Below are 19,238 nucleotides of genomic sequence, written 5' to 3'. Positions count from 1 at the left end.
AGCCAAGGAAAGATTTATACTGGGAGGTGGGTTGGTGGGGTGAAGTGAGCAGATAATGAGAGAGACAGAGAGAGAGAGAGAGAGAGAGAGAGAGAGAGAGATGGTTAATAGTAAGCCAGGAAAGAAGAAAAGCTAATAATGAGGAACAATATATTAGTGAAACTATGTTGGCGGTGTTAAAAGCAGTCCATGTCTTTGTTCCAATTCATTCAAGGATGTGGACACTGGTTGGTCAGTATTTATTGTCCAGAGGCCAGTCGAAAATCAACCTCATTGCTGTTGGTCTGGAGACATGAGTGAATCATGAGTGGGCTTTTCTAACAGTCAGCAATGGTTTTATGGTCATGTTATGACAGAGCCTGGGGGCAGATAAAGGGCATGGAAGGAAGTGTTCAGGCTTTAAAATTATTGAATTTAATGTTGTGTCCTGAAGGATGCTGGGTTTCCAAGCAGAAAATGAGACACTATTCTTCCAGCTTGCACTGAGCCTGGCTGGAGCACTGCAGCGGAAAGGTTGGCCAGGGAACACAGTGATGCCAGGCAACTGGAAGCTGGGTGTAAATTTGATGGACCGCATGTAGCTAATCCACTAAGCGGTCACCCAGTCTGCATTTCAGTTTATGTCATTTGTATAAATACCACCTTTTGCTCGCTATTATCAGTCCCGAGGAAGGACCACTGGGACTCAGTGTTGACTATGCTTTTTCCCCACATATGCTGCCAGACCAGCTGAGTTTCTCTCGTAATTTCTGTTTTTGTTTCAGACCTTCACACCCTCACTTTTTTTTTGGTAGTGAACAAGGGTGGCACAGTAGCTCAGTGATTAGCACTGCTACCTCACTGCACCAGGGACCCAGGTTTGATTCCAACTTCAGATGACTATCTGTGTGGAGTTTGCATGTTCTCTCCATGTCTGCGTGGGTTTCCTCCGGCTGATCCAATTTCTTCCCACAGTCCAAAGATGTGCAGGTTAGGTGGATTGGCCATGCAAAATTGCCCATAATGTTCGGGAATGTGTAGGTTAGGTGGGTTAGCCATGGGAAATGCAGGGTTACAGGGATAGGGCAGGGGGTTGCTTTTCAGAGAGTCAGTGTGAATGCAATGGGCAGAATGTCTTGTTTCCGCACTGTAAGGATTCTATGTTTTCTACACTAAATAGATGTTAAATAATGAAACTTATATGTTTTTCTTTATGATTAGTGTCACCATCTATTCCCAGAAGGCCTTTGGTTCCAGATGGACCCTGTCCTGCAATTAATGTAGAAGGTAGGAGGATGTTCCTGCAGATGCTGGAACTGTACTCAAAACAAAAAGAAGGCTGGAGGTCACAGCAGGTCCGGCTGCACCCATGGAAAGAGAGCAAGCTAATGTTTTGTGTCTCGTTGACTCTTCATCAGAGCTTCATATTAGATCTCATGAAGAATCATCAAGGCTTGAAACATTAGCTTGCTCCCACTCTATGTGTGCTACCTGACCTGCTGTGCTCTCCAGTATTTCTTTGTTTTCAACAATTCAAAAGTATTGAGTAAAGTGGTTGCCTAATTCATAATTACTAAAAACAAAAACCAATTTAGCAATAATGGATTCTTGAAGATAAATTGTCAATGTGTACTTTAAACTGTATGTTTAAAATTGGATGGGATTTCCAGCATATCATGAAACAATTATCTGCCAATATAATTGTTCATTTTACAGCATGACAGAGGCTCAGATAGCCCTATTTCTCAATGAGAGTTTTGAATTTGTTTCTGATGGTAAGCGTAGGAGCAGCTAGGGGTGACACTGATTTTTTGGCATTCATCCATGGGAATGAATGCATCGCTGGCCAGGCCAGCATTCATTGCCCATCCCAGAAGGCAGTTATGAGTCAACCATATTGCTGTGGCTCTGGAGTCACCCATTAGCTAGATCAGGTAAGGATAGCCATTTCCTTCCCAAAAGGACATTAGTGAACCAGATAGGTTTTCCCCCTGACAGTGGACAACAGATTAAAGGCCACCATCAGACTCCTAACTCCAGATTGAATTCAATGGAGAAACAAGTTCCACCATCTGCCATGATAGGAGTCGAGCCCAGGTTCCCAGGGTCTCTGAGTTAATAGCCCAATGATAGTACCACTAGGCCACTGCTCCCCTCAGAAGGTGCACTGGGTCTAGGTTTGTGGGTGTGGGATTTGATGTTGCTGAGGATATAAACATAATCAGTTGCCAACACAGAATTCCCATTCTTTATTGCTGGGAGAATGAAAATATCAGCTGATCCTGTTATGACCACTCAGTTGTCCCCTTGTACCACTGGGGCAAAGTGTGGCACCAGAGATCAGCTCAACACAGACCAGCAATTAAAAGTGATGCCTTATTGGTCTGGTATTACACTGGCAATGTACACAGCCAGCAATCACTATTTTCATTTCTTTTCAAGCATTAACCCAAAGTCCATCCTTTATCTGTATTTCACTAGCAATGGTAGTGATGGTCCTTACTGTCTCTCGGGTATGAAAGCCTCATTCCTCCATGGTATAGGTTTCAGCAGCATCATGAGGCTGGTCAATTTTTATTGAACTTTGCTTCCATCATAATGCTTGGTGTATTTGACACTAAACTGCAGAGATATTTATGCACCCACCAACAATACCATGGAATATTCATATTAAAAGGGATGAGATTTATGGATGTGCAAATAATGTAATATGAGGCACTAAAAATGACATAAATAATGCACATTCCAAGCCTGATACAATTATTTGGATCAAATAGCAAAATCTGTCAGTTTTATATATGTCATCCAGGGGTCAGCCTAGACGTTTATGAACAACTTGTTAAACTGCGATTCAGTAACAGCAAACACAACCCCCATTTCACTGAGATGCACACCTCACCTTCCTGCTGCTACCCACCATCACAGTTAGCCACAATACAAAAGTAACAATCCACATAAAACAAAATTCCAGATATAATTTAGAATCCAAGCATGTGGTATTGCTACAAGCATGATTAATCATTTTCACCTAGGGGGTGAATCTTCCGTGCACCTTTGCTTGTAATCGTGCTACTGTACAGTTCTATCTTTGATGGGGAGCTGCTGACTTTCAGTGCAGGAGAAGGGCGGTGAATTCTAAAAGACCCAAACATGGACTGCACTATCTCACCAGCATTGACAGCAGTCTGGACTGGCTAACCAACAGCAAGGAACTGGTGGAGTGCCAGTGGTGGGAAGATAAAGGCTGTCATCCTGAGACAGCATAGCACGGTCATGCTCCACAATGTTACTGCCACTTGCCAATATCAGCACCTCAACCATCTGAGTAATGTGTGGGACTGATTGCAGAACTGCTATGACATCCTGAATTGCCTTTAAATGCAATGAAAGAAGGCCTATGTTTGACTGCGTACTTGTAGACATCAAGAGTTTTTCCCAGTCCTTACCCCGCACGGGTCTATGGTACAGACTCTGGGATGATTTCACTGAAGGTGGTCTCCATGCTGTAAAAATCCCAGATATGTCTCACTTCATCCAACACACACAGACATACACACAGCTCTCCTGCCTCTCCCTAATTCAACTTTCAATTTGTCCCAATTGACAGCCGATTGCTACATGGAAATAACAAATTATGTTTTCACCTGCTTCTAACGAGATTACCTTTCAGAAGAATCATATCAGACTACTGATAGAATACATTAATGTCCAACAATGCTCCTGGTCTCACTTTCAAATCTGCCTTCATAGGACTGGGGCAATTCTGCTTTAAAATCCATAGTCGACAGGCAGGAGGCTGGAAGAACACAGCAAGCCAGGTAGCATCAGAAGGTGGAGAAGTCGACGTTTCAGGTGTAACCCTTCTTTAGGACTGTGGGGGGAGCTGCAGATAAAGGGGGCAGTGGGCGCAGGGTGGTGAAGTAGGGATAGGTGAAGACAGATAGGAGGTACGACCTGGTTGGTCAATGGGAGGAATGAATCTCGTTGATGGCAGGGAGCAGTGGAAGGGAGTTGGGAGATGGGAAGGGAGGTTATTTGAGATTGGAAACTCAATGTTGAGTCCACTGGGCTGTAGGTCGAAGATGAGGTGCTGTTCCTCCAATTTGCGGTTTGGTTCTCTGTGGCAATGGAGGAGGCAAAGGATGGTCATGTCCAAAAGGGAGTCGGAAGGGGAATTAAAATAGGCAGTGACTGGAAGGTCCAGTCGGTCCCTGTGGTCCAGGCTGAGATGCTCGGCAAACCATTCCCTAAGTTTATGTTTAGTCTCTACATCGGGAGCACCTGATGCAGTAAGCTAGGTTGGAAGAGAGGCAGGTGAACCTCGGTCTCATCTGGAAGGACTGTTTGGGGCCCTGGATAGAGGTGAGGGGATGATGTGCCAGCAGGTTTTGCATCTTTTCTGGGGGTTGGGAGGTGGTATTGGTAGGGAGAATGGCCCGAAGCAAGGATTGTCAAAGAGAACAGTCCTGGCAGAAAGCAGAGAGGGGTGCAGGGGGAAGATGTTCTTGGTGTTGGGGTCAGGTTGGAGTTGGCAGAAGTGTTTAAGGATGATGTGTTGGATGTGGAGACTGGTGGGATAGTAGGATCCATAGTCATGATGTCAACATTCTGGCCTTGTTTGACAGAAGATCCAGAGGGGACTTGACAGGGTAGATGTTGAAAGGATATTTCCCATTGTAGGTGAGATTAGAACTAGGAGACACCATTTAAAAGCATAGAAATCTTCTTCTTAAAAAAAAAACAGATTTTTGTTCTCTCAAAAGTCAAGCGGTTGTGGAATGCCTTTTTTCAGAGGGCAGTGGAGGAGTATATTGAAAGCAGTGGTAAGCAGATTCTTGGCAAACCAGTGAATCAAAGGGTATCAGGGATTGGGGGCAAAGTGAAATAGAGGTCACAACCAAATCAGTCCTTATCTTATCAAATGTTGGAGCACTCTTAAGGGGCCAAATCTTCTAATCCTGCACCTAATCGTATATTTGAATGTTGGTTTAAGCTTGCACTACAACACCAAGACATTGATGATGACTTGTATGACAATGGAAGCTGGGACATAAGTATATAGGAAATGGGAGCAGGAGGAGGCCATTTGTCCCTCAAGCCTAACCCATTGAGTACAATCATGGCCACCTGCTACTTCAATTCCACTCCTCACAATTTCAGCTATGCATAGCTCATGTCCAGCTTCATGAAGGACAGCACCCCTTCCAGATTTGTGAACAAGCCCTTTGTGCGAGGGCTTGGATATTTATCCAGCTGTGAGAAGCAGTTTACCATTTGCTTAACCTCCACCCCCCACCAAAGGCAAACCGATCCATCAGGCTTTGCAATCAGTGTGACCAGCGCTGTCCATTCTTCAAACTGGACTGGTTTGATGATTCCTTTGCTTTCCAGTTTCCTGACTTCTGCCTGTACTTTTTCCTGTAAGGTAAGTGGCACTGGGCAGGCCTAGCAGAATCAGGGAATTGCTTCCTGGTTAACGTTTAAGTTGGCCTTGGCTCTTTTGATCGTCTCCAGACCTTCCTGAAGCGCTTATGGGTATTTAATTAGGACTTCACTCAGGTAGCCATTTTGCTGTTGCGAGTCTACATACAGGTGGCATCTACTTTAGTTTGCTGGCCCAGACCCTGAAGAACATTTTAACCGTTTGGCCAAGGCTCAGCTCTATTTTAGGGTTTTGCCGTGGACTGACAGAGTCCCTCTGCTCAGGATATGTCCTGCATGAGGCTGTGATTGCCTGCACTCAAGTGGTGCTCCCCAAGCTTAGTCAGTGAGATGTCAACTTCCATCAGGACACCCTGTAGCTCACATGCTCCATTTGCAGCATTTTCCACTGATAAAGCCAGTTGTGGTATCTGTTTGGAATCCACTTGGGCTTCAGCTAGTAGGTGTTTTTGCATGGTTCCATCATTAATCCCACATACTCTCAGTATCTCATTCAGGGTTAACCCAAAATCACATGCTTCAGCCAGTCATCTTAACCTCATCAAAAATCCCAGCATGGATTCTCCTGGTTCTCAAATGCCAAATAAAACCAATAGCATCTCAGAATTAAAGGAGGCTTGTGGTCATTATATTCCTAAACAAAATCCATCAACTCTTTGAAACGTTTTTGTGACAGGTGCCACAGGGAAAGTTAGGCTCCTAATAACCAACACTACTGCAGGTCCACAAGTAGTCAGAGGAATTGCTTGTTGCCTTTCGTCTGCCCCAATATCATCTACCTTGTCAGACCCAGGGAGACCCAAGATATGCAGGTGATAAACCCAATAAGCAACAAAATAGAGTCAATTATCACCAGACTTCCTTCTGGTACAGTGTTCATTACCATAAATGGTTCTCTTCAAAATGTAGAGCGCATTTCCAGGAACAGAGTCCACTCCAGTATACAAAGTGCATTGTCAGAAATATAATCCATTCCAAACTGCAGAGTCCATTCCCAAAAGCAGAGTCCATCCCGAAGGCAGCAAATACACACTCCACAGCACATACACATGTTCAGTCTCCATAGACACCTGGCCCATCCACAGAGAACGAGGCGCACTCTAAGGAACACAGTACATTGTAAAGATGCAGTTAACTCACAGGGGTTTTGCTCCATTCCTGAAGGCAGAGTCCACTCCCAAACTCCAGGACCCAGTGAATGCTCACCTCCCAGCACACACAGACACACAGGTGTTCAGTTTTACAGAGGCCTAGTCCACCGACAAAGAACCAGGCCTACCCACAGAAACAGCTCATCTGGGCAGATGTATTTTCTCACAGGGGTTCAGTCCAAACTAAAAAACAAAGTAAGCCCTGTCACAAAATCAACATTGCCCTTTTCTCAAAGTCGAAGAGAAAAGAGTAACACACAGGCTATAAATAGCCAGTGAAACAACAGTTCCCTAATGAGGCCTGAATTACACCTGAACCACACTGAATGTGTAAATCAGGTAGTTTAGAAATCAGTCCTCAATAAAAAAGGAATATCTAAAGATTTAAACACCTGTTGTTCTTCACTGTGTCCTATACCTGCACACACACGACATGGTTGCTGGGGAAAAATAAGCACTACCGCAGTTAGGCATTAGTGTGGGGGAAGTGAAAAAAAACATAACCATGAGATTAAAATCTCCTCAGTTGAAGACTGATTCTAAGAAAAAGGAAAAAAAAACAGGAGATTAGATAAAGAAAAAAAGAGAAGAAAATAAAAAAGAAATACCAGTTAACAAACTGCCTATAAAATTCCGCCAGTTCAGGAATAAGGTTCCCCCCCCAAAAAAAGCAGAAACCAACAGCAGCAGTACCACACTGTCTGTGGCCCAGCAGCACAGAGTCAGAGGAGATTCTAAATCTTGGTGAGTCCTTCACCAATGATCCAGCTTTGTCAGAGCCAGCTCTCAGTGAGTAGAACCACTGATACTCCTGTTTAATTTTTACTTTTTTTTTCTTTTCTATTTTCCTCCACACTACCGTCTACCTGTAGTAGTGCTTATTTTTCCCCAGCACCCATGTTGTGTATATGCAGGTGTCAGACGCAGTGAAGAACAAGAAGTTTGTAAATTTTTATTTATATTCCATCACCAGGAAGAAATGAAACGCCCAAGTAACCAGTGACAAGCGATGTTCTTCTTAGAGAGTAACGCTGCTGGAGCAAAAAAGTGAAGGGAAGGGCAGGGATTAAATCAAAATAGAAGCAGATTCCTGAGCAATGGCTCCCTGACGACAGCCACTACTCCTGCCGGAGGGTAGGCGTGACACGATTCGACCATGTTCCAGACAGTGATCAGGTAAAAGACAGGCAGCGCCTTGAGGGCGACCTCCAAACCGTCACGGTCAATGAACAGGAGCTGCGTGTCGTAGTTGAGGCTACGTACCTGGTGGAAAAAATACGTCGCCAGGGCGCACCACCTAGGAGGAGGCTCAACGTAAAGGTATCGCTGCAAGGCCTGAAGGCGGAAGGTCACCACCTGGGTCCGAACACACATACCAGCGACTGACTGCCCTTCTCAGTAGGGAAACTCAGGATCTGCGCAGTGACACAGTGCAAGGTTTGTGAAGGTTTGTAGCTCAGGTTAATGTTTAGGGTGTAGGTTTGCTCGCTGAGCTTTAGGTTTGATATCCAGACGTTTCATTACCTGGCTAGGTAACATCATCAGTGGCAACCTCCAAGTGAAGCGAAGCTGTTGTCTTCTGCTTTCTATTTATAAGTTTGTCCTGGATGGGGTTCCTGGGGTTTGTGGTGATGTCATTTCCTGTTCGTTTTCTGAGGGGTTGAGAGATGGTATCTAGATCTATGTGTTTGTTTATGGCGTCGTGGTTGGAGTGCCAGGCCCCTAGGAATTCTCTGGCACTTCTTTGCTTAGCCTGTCCCAGGATAGATGTGTTGTCCTAATTGAAATGGTGGTTTTTTTTCATCCGTGTGTAGGGCTACGAGGGAGAGAGGGTCGTGTCTTTTTGTGGCTAGCTGGTGTTCGTGTATCCTGGTGGCTAACTTTCTTCCTGTTTGTCCTACGTAGTGTTTGTGGCAGTCCTTGCATGGAATTTTGTAGATAACGTTGGTTTTGTTCATGGGTTGTACTGGGTCTTTTAAGTTTGTTAGTTTTTGTTTGAGAGTTTTGGTGGGTTTGTGTGCTACTAGGATTCCGAGGGGTCTCAGTAGTCTGGCTGTCATTTCTGAAACTTCTTTGATGTATGGTAAGGTGGTTAGGGTTTCTGGCTGTGTTTGGTCTGCTTGTTGTGGTTTGTTCTTGAGGAATCTGCGGACTGTATTTTTTGAGTATCCGTTCCTCTTGAATACGTTGTATAGGTGGTTCTCCTCTGTTTTCTGAAGTTCGTCTGTGCTGCAGTTTGTGGTGGCCCGTTGGAATAGTGTTCTGATACAGCTTCGTTTGTCTGTGTTGGGATGGTTGCTGGTGTAGTTAAGTATTTGGTCAGTGTTTGTCGGTTTTCTGTATACGCAGGTTTGTAGTTCTCCATTGTCCTTTCTTTCGACTGTGATGTCCAGGAATGCGAGTTTGTTGTCGGTTTCTTCCTCCTTGGTGAACTTTATGCCTGTGAGGGTGTTGTTGATGATGTTAAATGTCTCTTCTATCTTTTTTCGTTTTGTGATGACAAAGGTGTCATCTACGTAGTGGACCCAGATTTTTGGTTTGATGGTTGGTAGGGCTGTTTGTTCTAGTCTTTGCATTACCGCTTCTGCAATGAATCCTGATAATGGAGATCTCATGGATGTGCTGTTGGTTTGTTTGTAGATTATGTTGTTGAAGGTGAAGTGGGTCGTGAGGCACAGGTCCACTAGCTTCATGGTGTTTTCGTTGGTAATGTGATTGATGGTGGTTGGGGTGTGTGTGATGGTCTCTTCTAAAAGTGTGGTAAGTGTTTTCTTTGCCAGGTCGATGTTAATGGAGGTGAACAGTGCTGTTACATCGAATGAGATCATTGTTTTGTCTTCCTCTATTTTGGTGTTTTTGATGATTTTTAGGAATGCCTCTTTTTGTTCCAGAAAAAGTGAACCAATGTTCTCTGCATGTCTTTGAGAAGCCCAAAGTTGTAAAATCCCTGGGCATTTTTTGGTTTTAAAGTCCCTTAACTTTCTCTGATTTGTTTTCTCCATTGATATAAGTTGTGCTAAATGTTATTAGCCCTTTGATCATCTCCTATGTCTGGTATATAAGTTGCATTGTCTACTATGAAGATGGACAGGGAGAAAGTGATGACTGCAGGCTTCTTCAGGCCTATGTCCGAAACGTTGATTCTCCTGCTCCTTGGATGCTGCCTGACCTGCTGCGCTTTTCCAGCAACACATTTTTCAGCTTTGAAGATGGACACAAGATCTTTCTCAAAGAATAATCACTTTCAGCAGAGGAAGAGATGATTGCCAAGAAAGGCATTAAATCAATATTTTATCTTTTACCTTGCGTCTCATTTGCAACTTTTCTTGCTGAATTACCAAAGTGTGGTTTTTCTGAAGATACCAAGATTAGGGAAAAAAAAATCCATTGGATTGCCAAAAGATCTGTAAGTATTTCATTCGTGAATAATCTGTCCAAGGGGGTAATTTCATCAGGAACTCTGTTTCTTTTGCTTAGACAAAGGGAAGTTTGCAACTTATAGAGTCTCTTCAGTGTTTCTGATTTTATTTTTGCTGATGGGGTACCCAGCTGACTTCCTGGTCATGAAGTAATTTCTCTAATTGTGTGAGCCTCCTGTTTGACTCACACTGGTTCCTCACATACCTGAAGAGTGCAACGCTTTAAAATCACAACTCTGACGGGCGTTATAAGTAACCCACCCTCTCCATTATTGATTGCTCCCCTAATATTTTCACTGAGTGAGTAAATTACTTTTCCCTCTCCACTACCCCTGATAAATTTCTACGTTGAGGCTGTACCAGACATTGGTGAGGTCTCTTCAGGAGCTTTGTGTCCAGTTCTGGTCGCTCTGTTATTGGAAGGATATGAGTGGTGTGGTAGCTCAGTGGTTAGCACTGCTCCCTTACAGTGCCAGAGACCTAGGTTTGATTCCAGCCTTGGGTGACTGTCTGTGTAGAGTTTGCACATTCTCCTCCCACAGTCCAATGATGTGCAGGATGGGTGAATTGGCCATACTAAATTGCCCATATTGTTCAGGGATGTGTAGATTAAGTGCATTACTTAGGGGTTAATGTGTTTGGGTGGGAGGGTCGGTGTGGACTTGTTGGGCCAAAGGGTCTGTTTCCACACTGAAGGATTCTAGAATAATTAAGCTAGAGAGGATTCAGAAAAGCTTTACTGGGATGTAGCTGGGAATAGAGGGTTTGAGTTATAAGGATAAGCTGGGACTTTTTTCACTGGACTGTAGGAGGTTGAGGTGTGACTTTATAGGTGTTTATAAAATCATGAGGGGTATTGATAAGGTGAATTGCAAGCGTCTTTTCCCTCAGGTTAGGCATTCCAAGACAAGGGAACATATTTTAAGGTGAAGAAGAAAGACTTAAAAAAAGCATGTGGTTTGTGTGTGGAATGAATGTCCAGACAAAGTGATGGATGCGGGTACTGTTGCAATGTTTAAAAGACATTTGGCTAAGTACTGAATAAAAAAAATGTTTGGAGGGATATGGGCCAAACACAGGCAAGTAGTTTAGTTTGGGATTATGGTTGGCATGGACTGGTTGGACCAATAGGTCTGTTTCCATGCTGTAGGTCTCCCTGATTCTATGATAGTGAGGCTTCAGAAACCATCTGGTTTCAATCTGTCTGAGCTAAATGTGCTCTGCCTCTTCCAATTGGTGTCCAAGCTATTAGTTAACACTGGATAATACTGTAGGTAGTATAATCTATTTAGTGACATGCCAATTAAATTTCTTACTCACCAGAAGAATAAGAAAATTATCTTAAAATTCTTCAATGAGTTGGTTTCATTTGGTTGTGTATGTATTACAAAAATATTTTCAGATAATTGTTTCACATTATCAAATTTCTGAACTTAAAAAAAACAATTGCCATTCAAACCACTTACCTTTAAAACTTTCCCCAGTTATGAGAATGGCTAAGCTATCCATATCATCAGCTCTGGTAGAGGAAACTTTAACCAGAGGCAAGTTTCTCATGAGTCAGAGGTGAGCTGCCAATTAAGAGGGATTATTGCTTGTTAAACACTTGTTAATGGCCCGACTAGGTCATTAATATCAAGCTTCCTATTTTACCAAGCAAGCTCGACATGAAAACCACAGCAGGTGAATTCAGCTTACCACTTGCTCCAAAGTACCTCTGTGTTAAGTGGAACAAGACAGTTTTTCAGGGCATAACCTGTGGGCACCAGCCACACACACCATTTATTAGCATACATTGGCATCACATTGTTTGCAACTTCTCTTTCCATTATGGCATGTGTCTGACCTATTTGCAGGCCCCGCATGAAGAACAGATTGAATTGCAGAGCACACTGGTGACTAACATTGAAAGAATGCAGTAGGGACACTTTGCAAGCATGGATAATGTGACTGGGCTGGACTATATCTCAGGGCGTTTCACTTTCCTTCTTAGCATTCGCTTACATAGCACCTCCCTGCATACTGGCACCATTCTTGCCTTGCCAATTAGCACAATCTCAAGACCAAGCAGTTTGCCTTGCTGGACATAGTTCTCAGTCAAAGGGGTGGACATCTTGCTCTGCGGCAGTGTGCCACATCAATATTGCACCAAAACCACATGTCAGTAGTTTGTGTGATAAGCAACTCACATGCAGTAAGCAGGTAACCCTGCCTCAAACTCTTAGCACAGTGGTCATCATCATGGAAATCCATGGATGCTCCCATCAGTCAGGAGTTTCCGGAACAGTAAGTCAAGGGCAGCCTCCAATACCAGTCCAGGGGATTGGCCTCAGGGTCAGCGTGATGAGGAGCTGAAGGTAAGGCATTTATCCCTTCATCTGGACCCTTTCTGTTTTGTTATGGGCTGTCTTCTCCTCGAATCAGAGTAATGAAGGAACTAAATGAGATTAAAATGTGTGGCAATGCTTTTAGATACATTGAAATGTAAAAAAGAGCAGGATTAGGTCTTTTGGCTCTTTGAGCTGTGCCTGCTATTGATTATAAGCACAGCTGATCATCTATTTCAATAGCCTATTCCTGCTTTTCTCCCATATCCTTTGATCCTTTCAGCCTCAAGTGCTACATCCAACTCTTTGAAATCACAAAATCTTTTGGCCTTGCTTGTTTTCTCTGGTGGTAAATTCCACAGGCTCACCACTCTCTTGGGGAAGAAATTTCCCCTCACCTCAATCCTAAATGGTTTACCCCATTTCACCAGACTGTGATCCCTGTTTTTGCTCTACCTAGCCATTAGAAACAACCTCCTCGATCTACCCTGTTCGGTCCTGTTAGAATTTTCCTTGAGTTCCTCCCTCATGCTTCTGAATATAATCCAAACTGATTCAATCTCTCCTCATAAGTCGTCTCAGAATTAGCCCAGTAAATCTTTGCTGCACTCCATCAATCGCAAGAACATCATGCCACAAGTAACGAGACCAAATCTGCACACAGCATTTCAGGTGTGGTCTCACCAAGGCCCTGTAAAATTACAGCAAGACATCCCTGCTCCTATACTCCAATACTCTCACTATGAAGACCAGTATACCATTTGCCTTCTTTACCATGCTGGTGTTAGTTCTCGTGCAGGTGGGGAAAAGGTGGTGCCCAAGAAGGCAATGCAGAGGACAAGCAGGGTTCGTGGTTTGGGAGGTTAACTGGTATGAGTGCGTGTAAGGAAGGAAGGTACAGGCAATAGTGAGAATGGCTGAGCCTGAGCATTGATGGGAGATGAGTGCAATTGTGCAGGTAGCATGTGATTTGGCAGAGCAAAGACTGGCACTCACCTTGACAGAGGGGAGAAGGTCATTTTCCTTTTGATGACACTGCTGGCTGTTTCTCTCGACCATCGAGGTAGCACTGGGCAGAGTAATGACTTCTGACCACACTACCAGGGTCTGGTGATGTGGCCTCCTCTGTCAATCTTCCTGGATGAGGACTTGCCTTCTTTCAACACCATCTTTACCAGGACCTCCAGGTTCCAGTTGCGGAACCACGATGCCATCTTCTTCTTCTCTAACATTGTTTGAAAATGTTCTTGACCAAACAGTGCAGCTTCAATATGCCTCTTCTCCTCTGAGTGCTCAGCAATGTTTTAAAAATGGCACAGATGCCAGGGATGTTGGTCATTCAGTGGATATCCACTGACTGGCGAGTTCTTTTGGAACTGATGCATGTTAGGTGGGGCTGGAATTGACTAGTATGGATACCATAGAGTGGGTTAGATGGTTAATGAGATGGGTTTGGCAAGATGTGGCAAGAGGGAACTTGCTAGGTCTCGTGATGAAAAGAATCTGGTAAAAACTTGACACAATTTGTCCACAGCCAAAAAACAGTCAGATGGAGCCCCAGATGTTTATGACTATAACTTGAATCTTAAGTTAATTTTGCATGATTAAGGACTTTTGTTGGACTGGTCTCTGCCTTTCAGTTTCATTCCAATAAATGCATTTTGAGACTTAATTTTCTCATAAATTCATCAAGCTGGAGTGCTTTTATGAACTGTCAAGACAATATTGCTCCAGATAAAAATCCAGCTGTTCCGTTGCAAACTAGCTGACTAGATTTATCATAAAGCTATATGCTTTATGCACAAGTATTTGTAGATAAGATGAGAGTCATTTCTAAGCCAGTGTCCTCCCAGTCACCAAAGTGCCCTCAATACATTTTCTACTTTCTCTAACTCCACTGCATCTAGTGTACTTCCTTGTTGCACAGCTTTGGTAGTACAGCTGCTTGGTCCTGGGTTGTTTTGAGGGCTGTCTGGATGGTTCGCACTTACAGAGGATCTTCTTAGCTGACAGGTGACAGGGCTCAGAATTGAGGAGGGGCGAGTGTTGCGATGTTCACTGCTGTTCACAGGAAGAGGAGGCTTCTCCTTTGTGCTAACCCTATCCACTAGACTTCACGGAGAATCACGATACCGTCTTCCCTTCCTCTGCTGTCTTCCATCTCTATCGTGCGATGAACAGCGCAGCCTCAGAATGCCACTGCTTGTCCAAGAGGACAATGGCCTTTCAAAGGTGGTGCCGATGTAGAGAATGTTGTTCTTTCAGTGGTTACCTGCTGAGTGATGAGCTGTTCTGAAAATGTGCATGGTAAGATGGAGTGTCAGTCAGGTGTGAGCAGTGCTATAGGAGCAATTAATACAGCGAGTTTGGTAAGAAAACCTATTATGCTTTGTGGCAGAAGAGTCTTCTGGTCGATAGAATTCCAACTCAATTAATAGTCAAGTGACAATCCCCACTAGGTTATCGCATCCCCATTTGAGGGATCTCACATGTAATGTAATCTATGTGATACACAATAAACCTCTTTACTGTTCGTCAAGATTGAGCCCACCTTCTGCCAAAGACTTTGTGTCGGTGTCCTTCCTTCCATGGTATTTGTAGTTTAGACTAACAGCCACAAAAAAAGATTGGTGGCAGTGAACACAGCTTCAGCTTCTCAGGTTCACAATTATACTAACTTGCTTATCAGCTTAGAAATGGACACATGGCCGTTCACATCCTCCTTCAAATGATGTACTTTCTGTGGGTCTGTCTGAATTTCTGTAAGGTAGTTGACAAACATTACTGAATGACAATTATCCAAATAAGAGATAAACCACATATATGTGATTCCTATCTCATAGCACACAGGCATGTATTCTCATTATTTATGACATTAAACAATGAGTTATCTTAAAAATATATACTTAATGACTAAAGTTGGTACCTGTTGATGAATATCACAAGCAGGATGAATATTTTCAGATGAAAATTAAGTTATTCTAAGTTAAAAATCACACAACACCAGGTTATAGTCCAATAGGTGTAATTGGAAGCACTATCTTTCGGAGTGCTGTTCCTTCATTAGATGGTTGTTTTGCCTGATGAAGGAGTGTCGCTCCGAAAGCTAGTGTGCTTCCAATTAAACCTGTTGGACTATAACCTGGTGTTGTGTGATTTTTAACTTTGTAACCCCCAGTCCAACACTGGCATCTCCAAATCATAGGTTATTCTAGGAATCATTTTAATAGTAGTATTTTATTTTTATGTTTATCACCTATTGACATATGAAATGAAATTAATAATGTGGATTCTGATTGTTTTCATGCTCTGTGACTTGCAGACTGCATCGTTGACATTGCTGTTGGATTTGATTTCCCTGGATGGTTCGGATCACAGAATATATTTAATGGTCAACAACAATTGCAACTAAGGCTGGACGAATTTGTGCAGGGAATTACATCTGCGAGTGATATTAGTTGTATGTCTGGTGTTCAGCCAGAGATCAGAGTGGCGTTTTATGCAAAAAGTGACACAGGCCAGGTTATCTTTGACACAAAATTTGAAAACTATAGCGCTGAAATAATTCATAACCTCACATCAACACAAGCGGTATCCAAAATTGATTTTAATCTTGAGACATTGGAGGTGCTGGGCAACAAATTTGGAGAAACAACTTCAAAAGCAAAAGTAGGTATCCTTCTGTAAGAATTCTTTTCGTGAATCCCATTAATATTTTTATAATATTGCTATTATTTTGGAAACTTGGGTTTCAAAGTGAAAAAGACCATGTATAACTTTAATTTTAATGTGTATTTCTATATTGTGCATTTTAAAAAGAGTTCAGTTTTGAATCTGACGGTGGTATTGGGCGATCTGAAAATTCATTTACATATACTTAAATTAAGCCGTCATTAACCTTTGAGGTGAATAGTTTAGTGCTTTGCAAAAGTAGGAGAGAAAAAAAAAGGCTCTTGACCCAGAAAAACAGAGACAGAGGAAAAGTCTTTTAGGAAGCAAGAAGCATTTAAGTTAGGAAATGTTTGATTTTGATTTAATTTGATTTCATTTAATTTATTGTCACATGTATCTAAGTACACTGAAAAGCTTTGTTTCCTTCAGGTTTCTTTCAGAGAGGCAAGTCATTCAGAGAAAAATGCCTCTAAGAGTGGCAGTATAGTGTAGCAGTCACTAAAGTGGTGAGGGCAGAGAAAAGATGTCTAGAGTGTCTTAGAAGTTTGTAAGAGTAAGCTCAGAATCAGAAGATCATATAATATCAGAGAGGAAGATATCCTACAAGGCTATTGAATGCATTAAGGAATGCATGTTAAGGAGTATGTGAGCATTGTTAATACTTTGTTTATTAGTCTCAGGAAGCAACATCAATCAAAGAAATGAATGTAGAAATCTAATATAATGTGACCACTAAACAAGATACTTTAAACTAGAAACAATTTGATCTTTCACTGATATTTGTGTATTTTTAAGGTTGTTGTTGTGTGAAAGTATTGAATCATTATTTCTCAAGTTTCCAATAAGACCAATTCAGATGGTTCTTAATAGTGTAAAATAGTTTGTTTTCCCACTTGTGTGTAACTTTGTTATTCTTTTGCTCAAAGAATTTGGCAGCCTCTTATAAACATGTTCAGCGACTGACCTCCGTGGTAAAAAGAAATTGCAAAGATAAAACTCATAGTCTGTCAGTCAGGTTTCACTCTGGAATCTTCCTTCTCTGGTATTACCATTACATGTACCCCTGAGACTTTGTGGGACTTTATAAAATATGATTAGATAATAGCTTGATATTTGTACAGAACTTGTGAAACACATGAAACCGCATTTACTTTATCCACTCCAACTTGAAGCTTAACACATTACAAACAACGAACAATGTGTAGTGAGTGGGAGCACATAACATCAGCAGGGTAAGAAGTAAGGGAGAAAGAAACATTGGGGACACAAACATTTTCCTATTTACAACATAGCAGGGATGAAGTTAACTATCACGAGAGAATGGCAGATGGCTGCAGCACATTAATTCTGTGGGGCAGCAAATAAGTCAACTTTCACACACTGTACTGTTCAGTGGGGTGGAGCTGCTATGGTGGGGGAAAAGTCCTTCAAGAACTGCTAGTTTAAATACTCACAGAAGGCAACATGTAGAAAATGCGCCTGTTTTTCCTTCAAAATTGTTTTATAGCATTTTGATTTGTATGATTTAGTGAGGTTCCTGCATGATTCCGGCATTTGGCTAGAGTAAAGATTTGGGAGGAACTAAGTGGTAAGTGCAAACTTCCAACTTTAGGAGACTTACTGCCCCATTCTCATCCTGTGGATCAATATTACATTCTTTACCCAACATATGAGATCAATTAGATTCAGAATTCTGCCACCTGTTTAAAAATGATCAGACAATACCTGCCCCTCATGGTAACAAATAAGCATTAAATACTTTGCTCTAAACGCGTTACTTGAATAAATATATTCCAACATGATCTTTTGCAGGTCATGCTTATATTTACAGATGGCTTAGATGGCACCAAGGAGAACTTTAAAAAAACAAGCAAGAATCTGAGAGACAAAGGTACAAGTGTTATTTATTTATCCCGGTTTTATTGGGGTCTTATTAGGTCACATTGATTGTGCTATCCATTGGTTAGAATCATTGTAAAGCCTGAGTTGTTTTGGTAAACCTTATTGATGCGTCACAATAAAGTTGTAGGAACCAGAAAAGCAAAAGAGAACCCTCCTGCAGTTTAATCATTGTGGGATAATGATACACCAGCCAGCTTCAGTTTTGATTCAAGGAAGATGTAATAGAGTGAGCAAGGGGACTTAATCAGTCCAGAATGACCCCCAACTGATTGAATCACCAAAAAAGAATTAAATATTCCTCGACTTTATTGAAGGACAAACAAAGAACAAAGAAGATCACAGCACATGAACAGGTCCTTCAACCCACTGAGTCTGCACTGACACATTTTTAAAATTAAAATCTTTTGTGTCTCCATGGTCTGAATCCCTCTAAACTCTGCCTATTCTCATTTCTCTCAAAATGCCTCTTAAACATTGCTGTTGTATCTACTTCTACCACTTCCTCTGGCAGTGCATTCCAGGCACTTATCATCATCTGTGTAAAAAAGACTTGCCTCTCCTTTAAAGTTTTCCTTTTTATCTTAAAGCTATGTCCCTCTAGTAATTGACATTTCTACCCTGGAAAAAAGACTCCAAATATCCATTTTATCCATGTCTGTTATAATTTTTAAAAGTCCAATCAGGTCGCTCCACAGCTTCTGATGTTTAAGTGAAAACAAGATATGTTTGTGCAAACTCTCCTTGTATCTATAACCATCCAAATCAGGCAATATCCTGGTAAAATGTTCTGGATTGTCTCTGAATCCTCCACATCATTCTGGTAGTGTGGCGACCGAAACTATAAGCGATTTTCCAAATGTTGCCAAACTACAGTCCTATACTGGTAAAAACAAGGACTGCAGATGCTGGAAACCAGAGTCTGATTAGAGTGGTGCTGGAAAAGCACAGCAGGTCAGGCAGCATCCGAGGAGCAGGAAAATCGACGTTTCGGGCAAAAGCCCTTCATCAGGAAGCTGATGAAGGGCTTTTGCCTGAAACGTTGATTTTCCTGCTCCTCGGATGCTGCCTGACCTGCTGTGCTTTTCTAACACCACTGTAATCTAGACTACAGTCCTATACAGTTGCAACATGACCAGCAATGTTTCTATACTCTATGCCCGAACCAAAGAAGGCAAGCATGCCATGCACCTTCTTGACTACTTTATCCACTTGGGTTACCAATTTCAGGGATCTGTGCACCCGTGTGTCTAAATCTCTCTGGATGTTATACTTCGAAGTGTTCTGCCATAGACCCCAGTCATCTCTCTGGATGTTATACTTCTAAGTGTTCTGCCATAAACCCCAGT

The 19,238-nt window shown here is 42.3% G+C and overlaps 1 protein-coding gene across 1 annotated transcript in view; it reads left to right on the top strand.

Annotated features, from left to right (window-relative positions):
* Positions 1 to 19,238, top strand: part of LOC140464960 (collagen alpha-6(VI) chain-like) — a 135,495-nt gene that overhangs the window by 22,277 nt on the left and 93,980 nt on the right. The window contains exons 4-6 of the mRNA XM_072560633.1: positions 1,201 to 1,266; positions 15,641 to 15,987; positions 17,803 to 17,881. Coding sequence (XP_072416734.1) covers positions 1,201 to 1,266; positions 15,641 to 15,987; positions 17,803 to 17,881 — 492 coding nt within the window. The remainder of the gene's footprint in view (positions 1 to 1,200; positions 1,267 to 15,640; positions 15,988 to 17,802; positions 17,882 to 19,238) is intronic.

The sequence above is a fragment of the Chiloscyllium punctatum genome, chromosome 41 (assembly GCF_047496795.1).
Source record: "Chiloscyllium punctatum isolate Juve2018m chromosome 41, sChiPun1.3, whole genome shotgun sequence".
NCBI classification, from domain to species: Eukaryota; Metazoa; Chordata; class Chondrichthyes; order Orectolobiformes; family Hemiscylliidae; genus Chiloscyllium; species Chiloscyllium punctatum.
The sequence above is the reverse complement of the archived record's forward strand: the minus strand, read 5'-3'. Positions and strand labels throughout refer to the sequence as shown.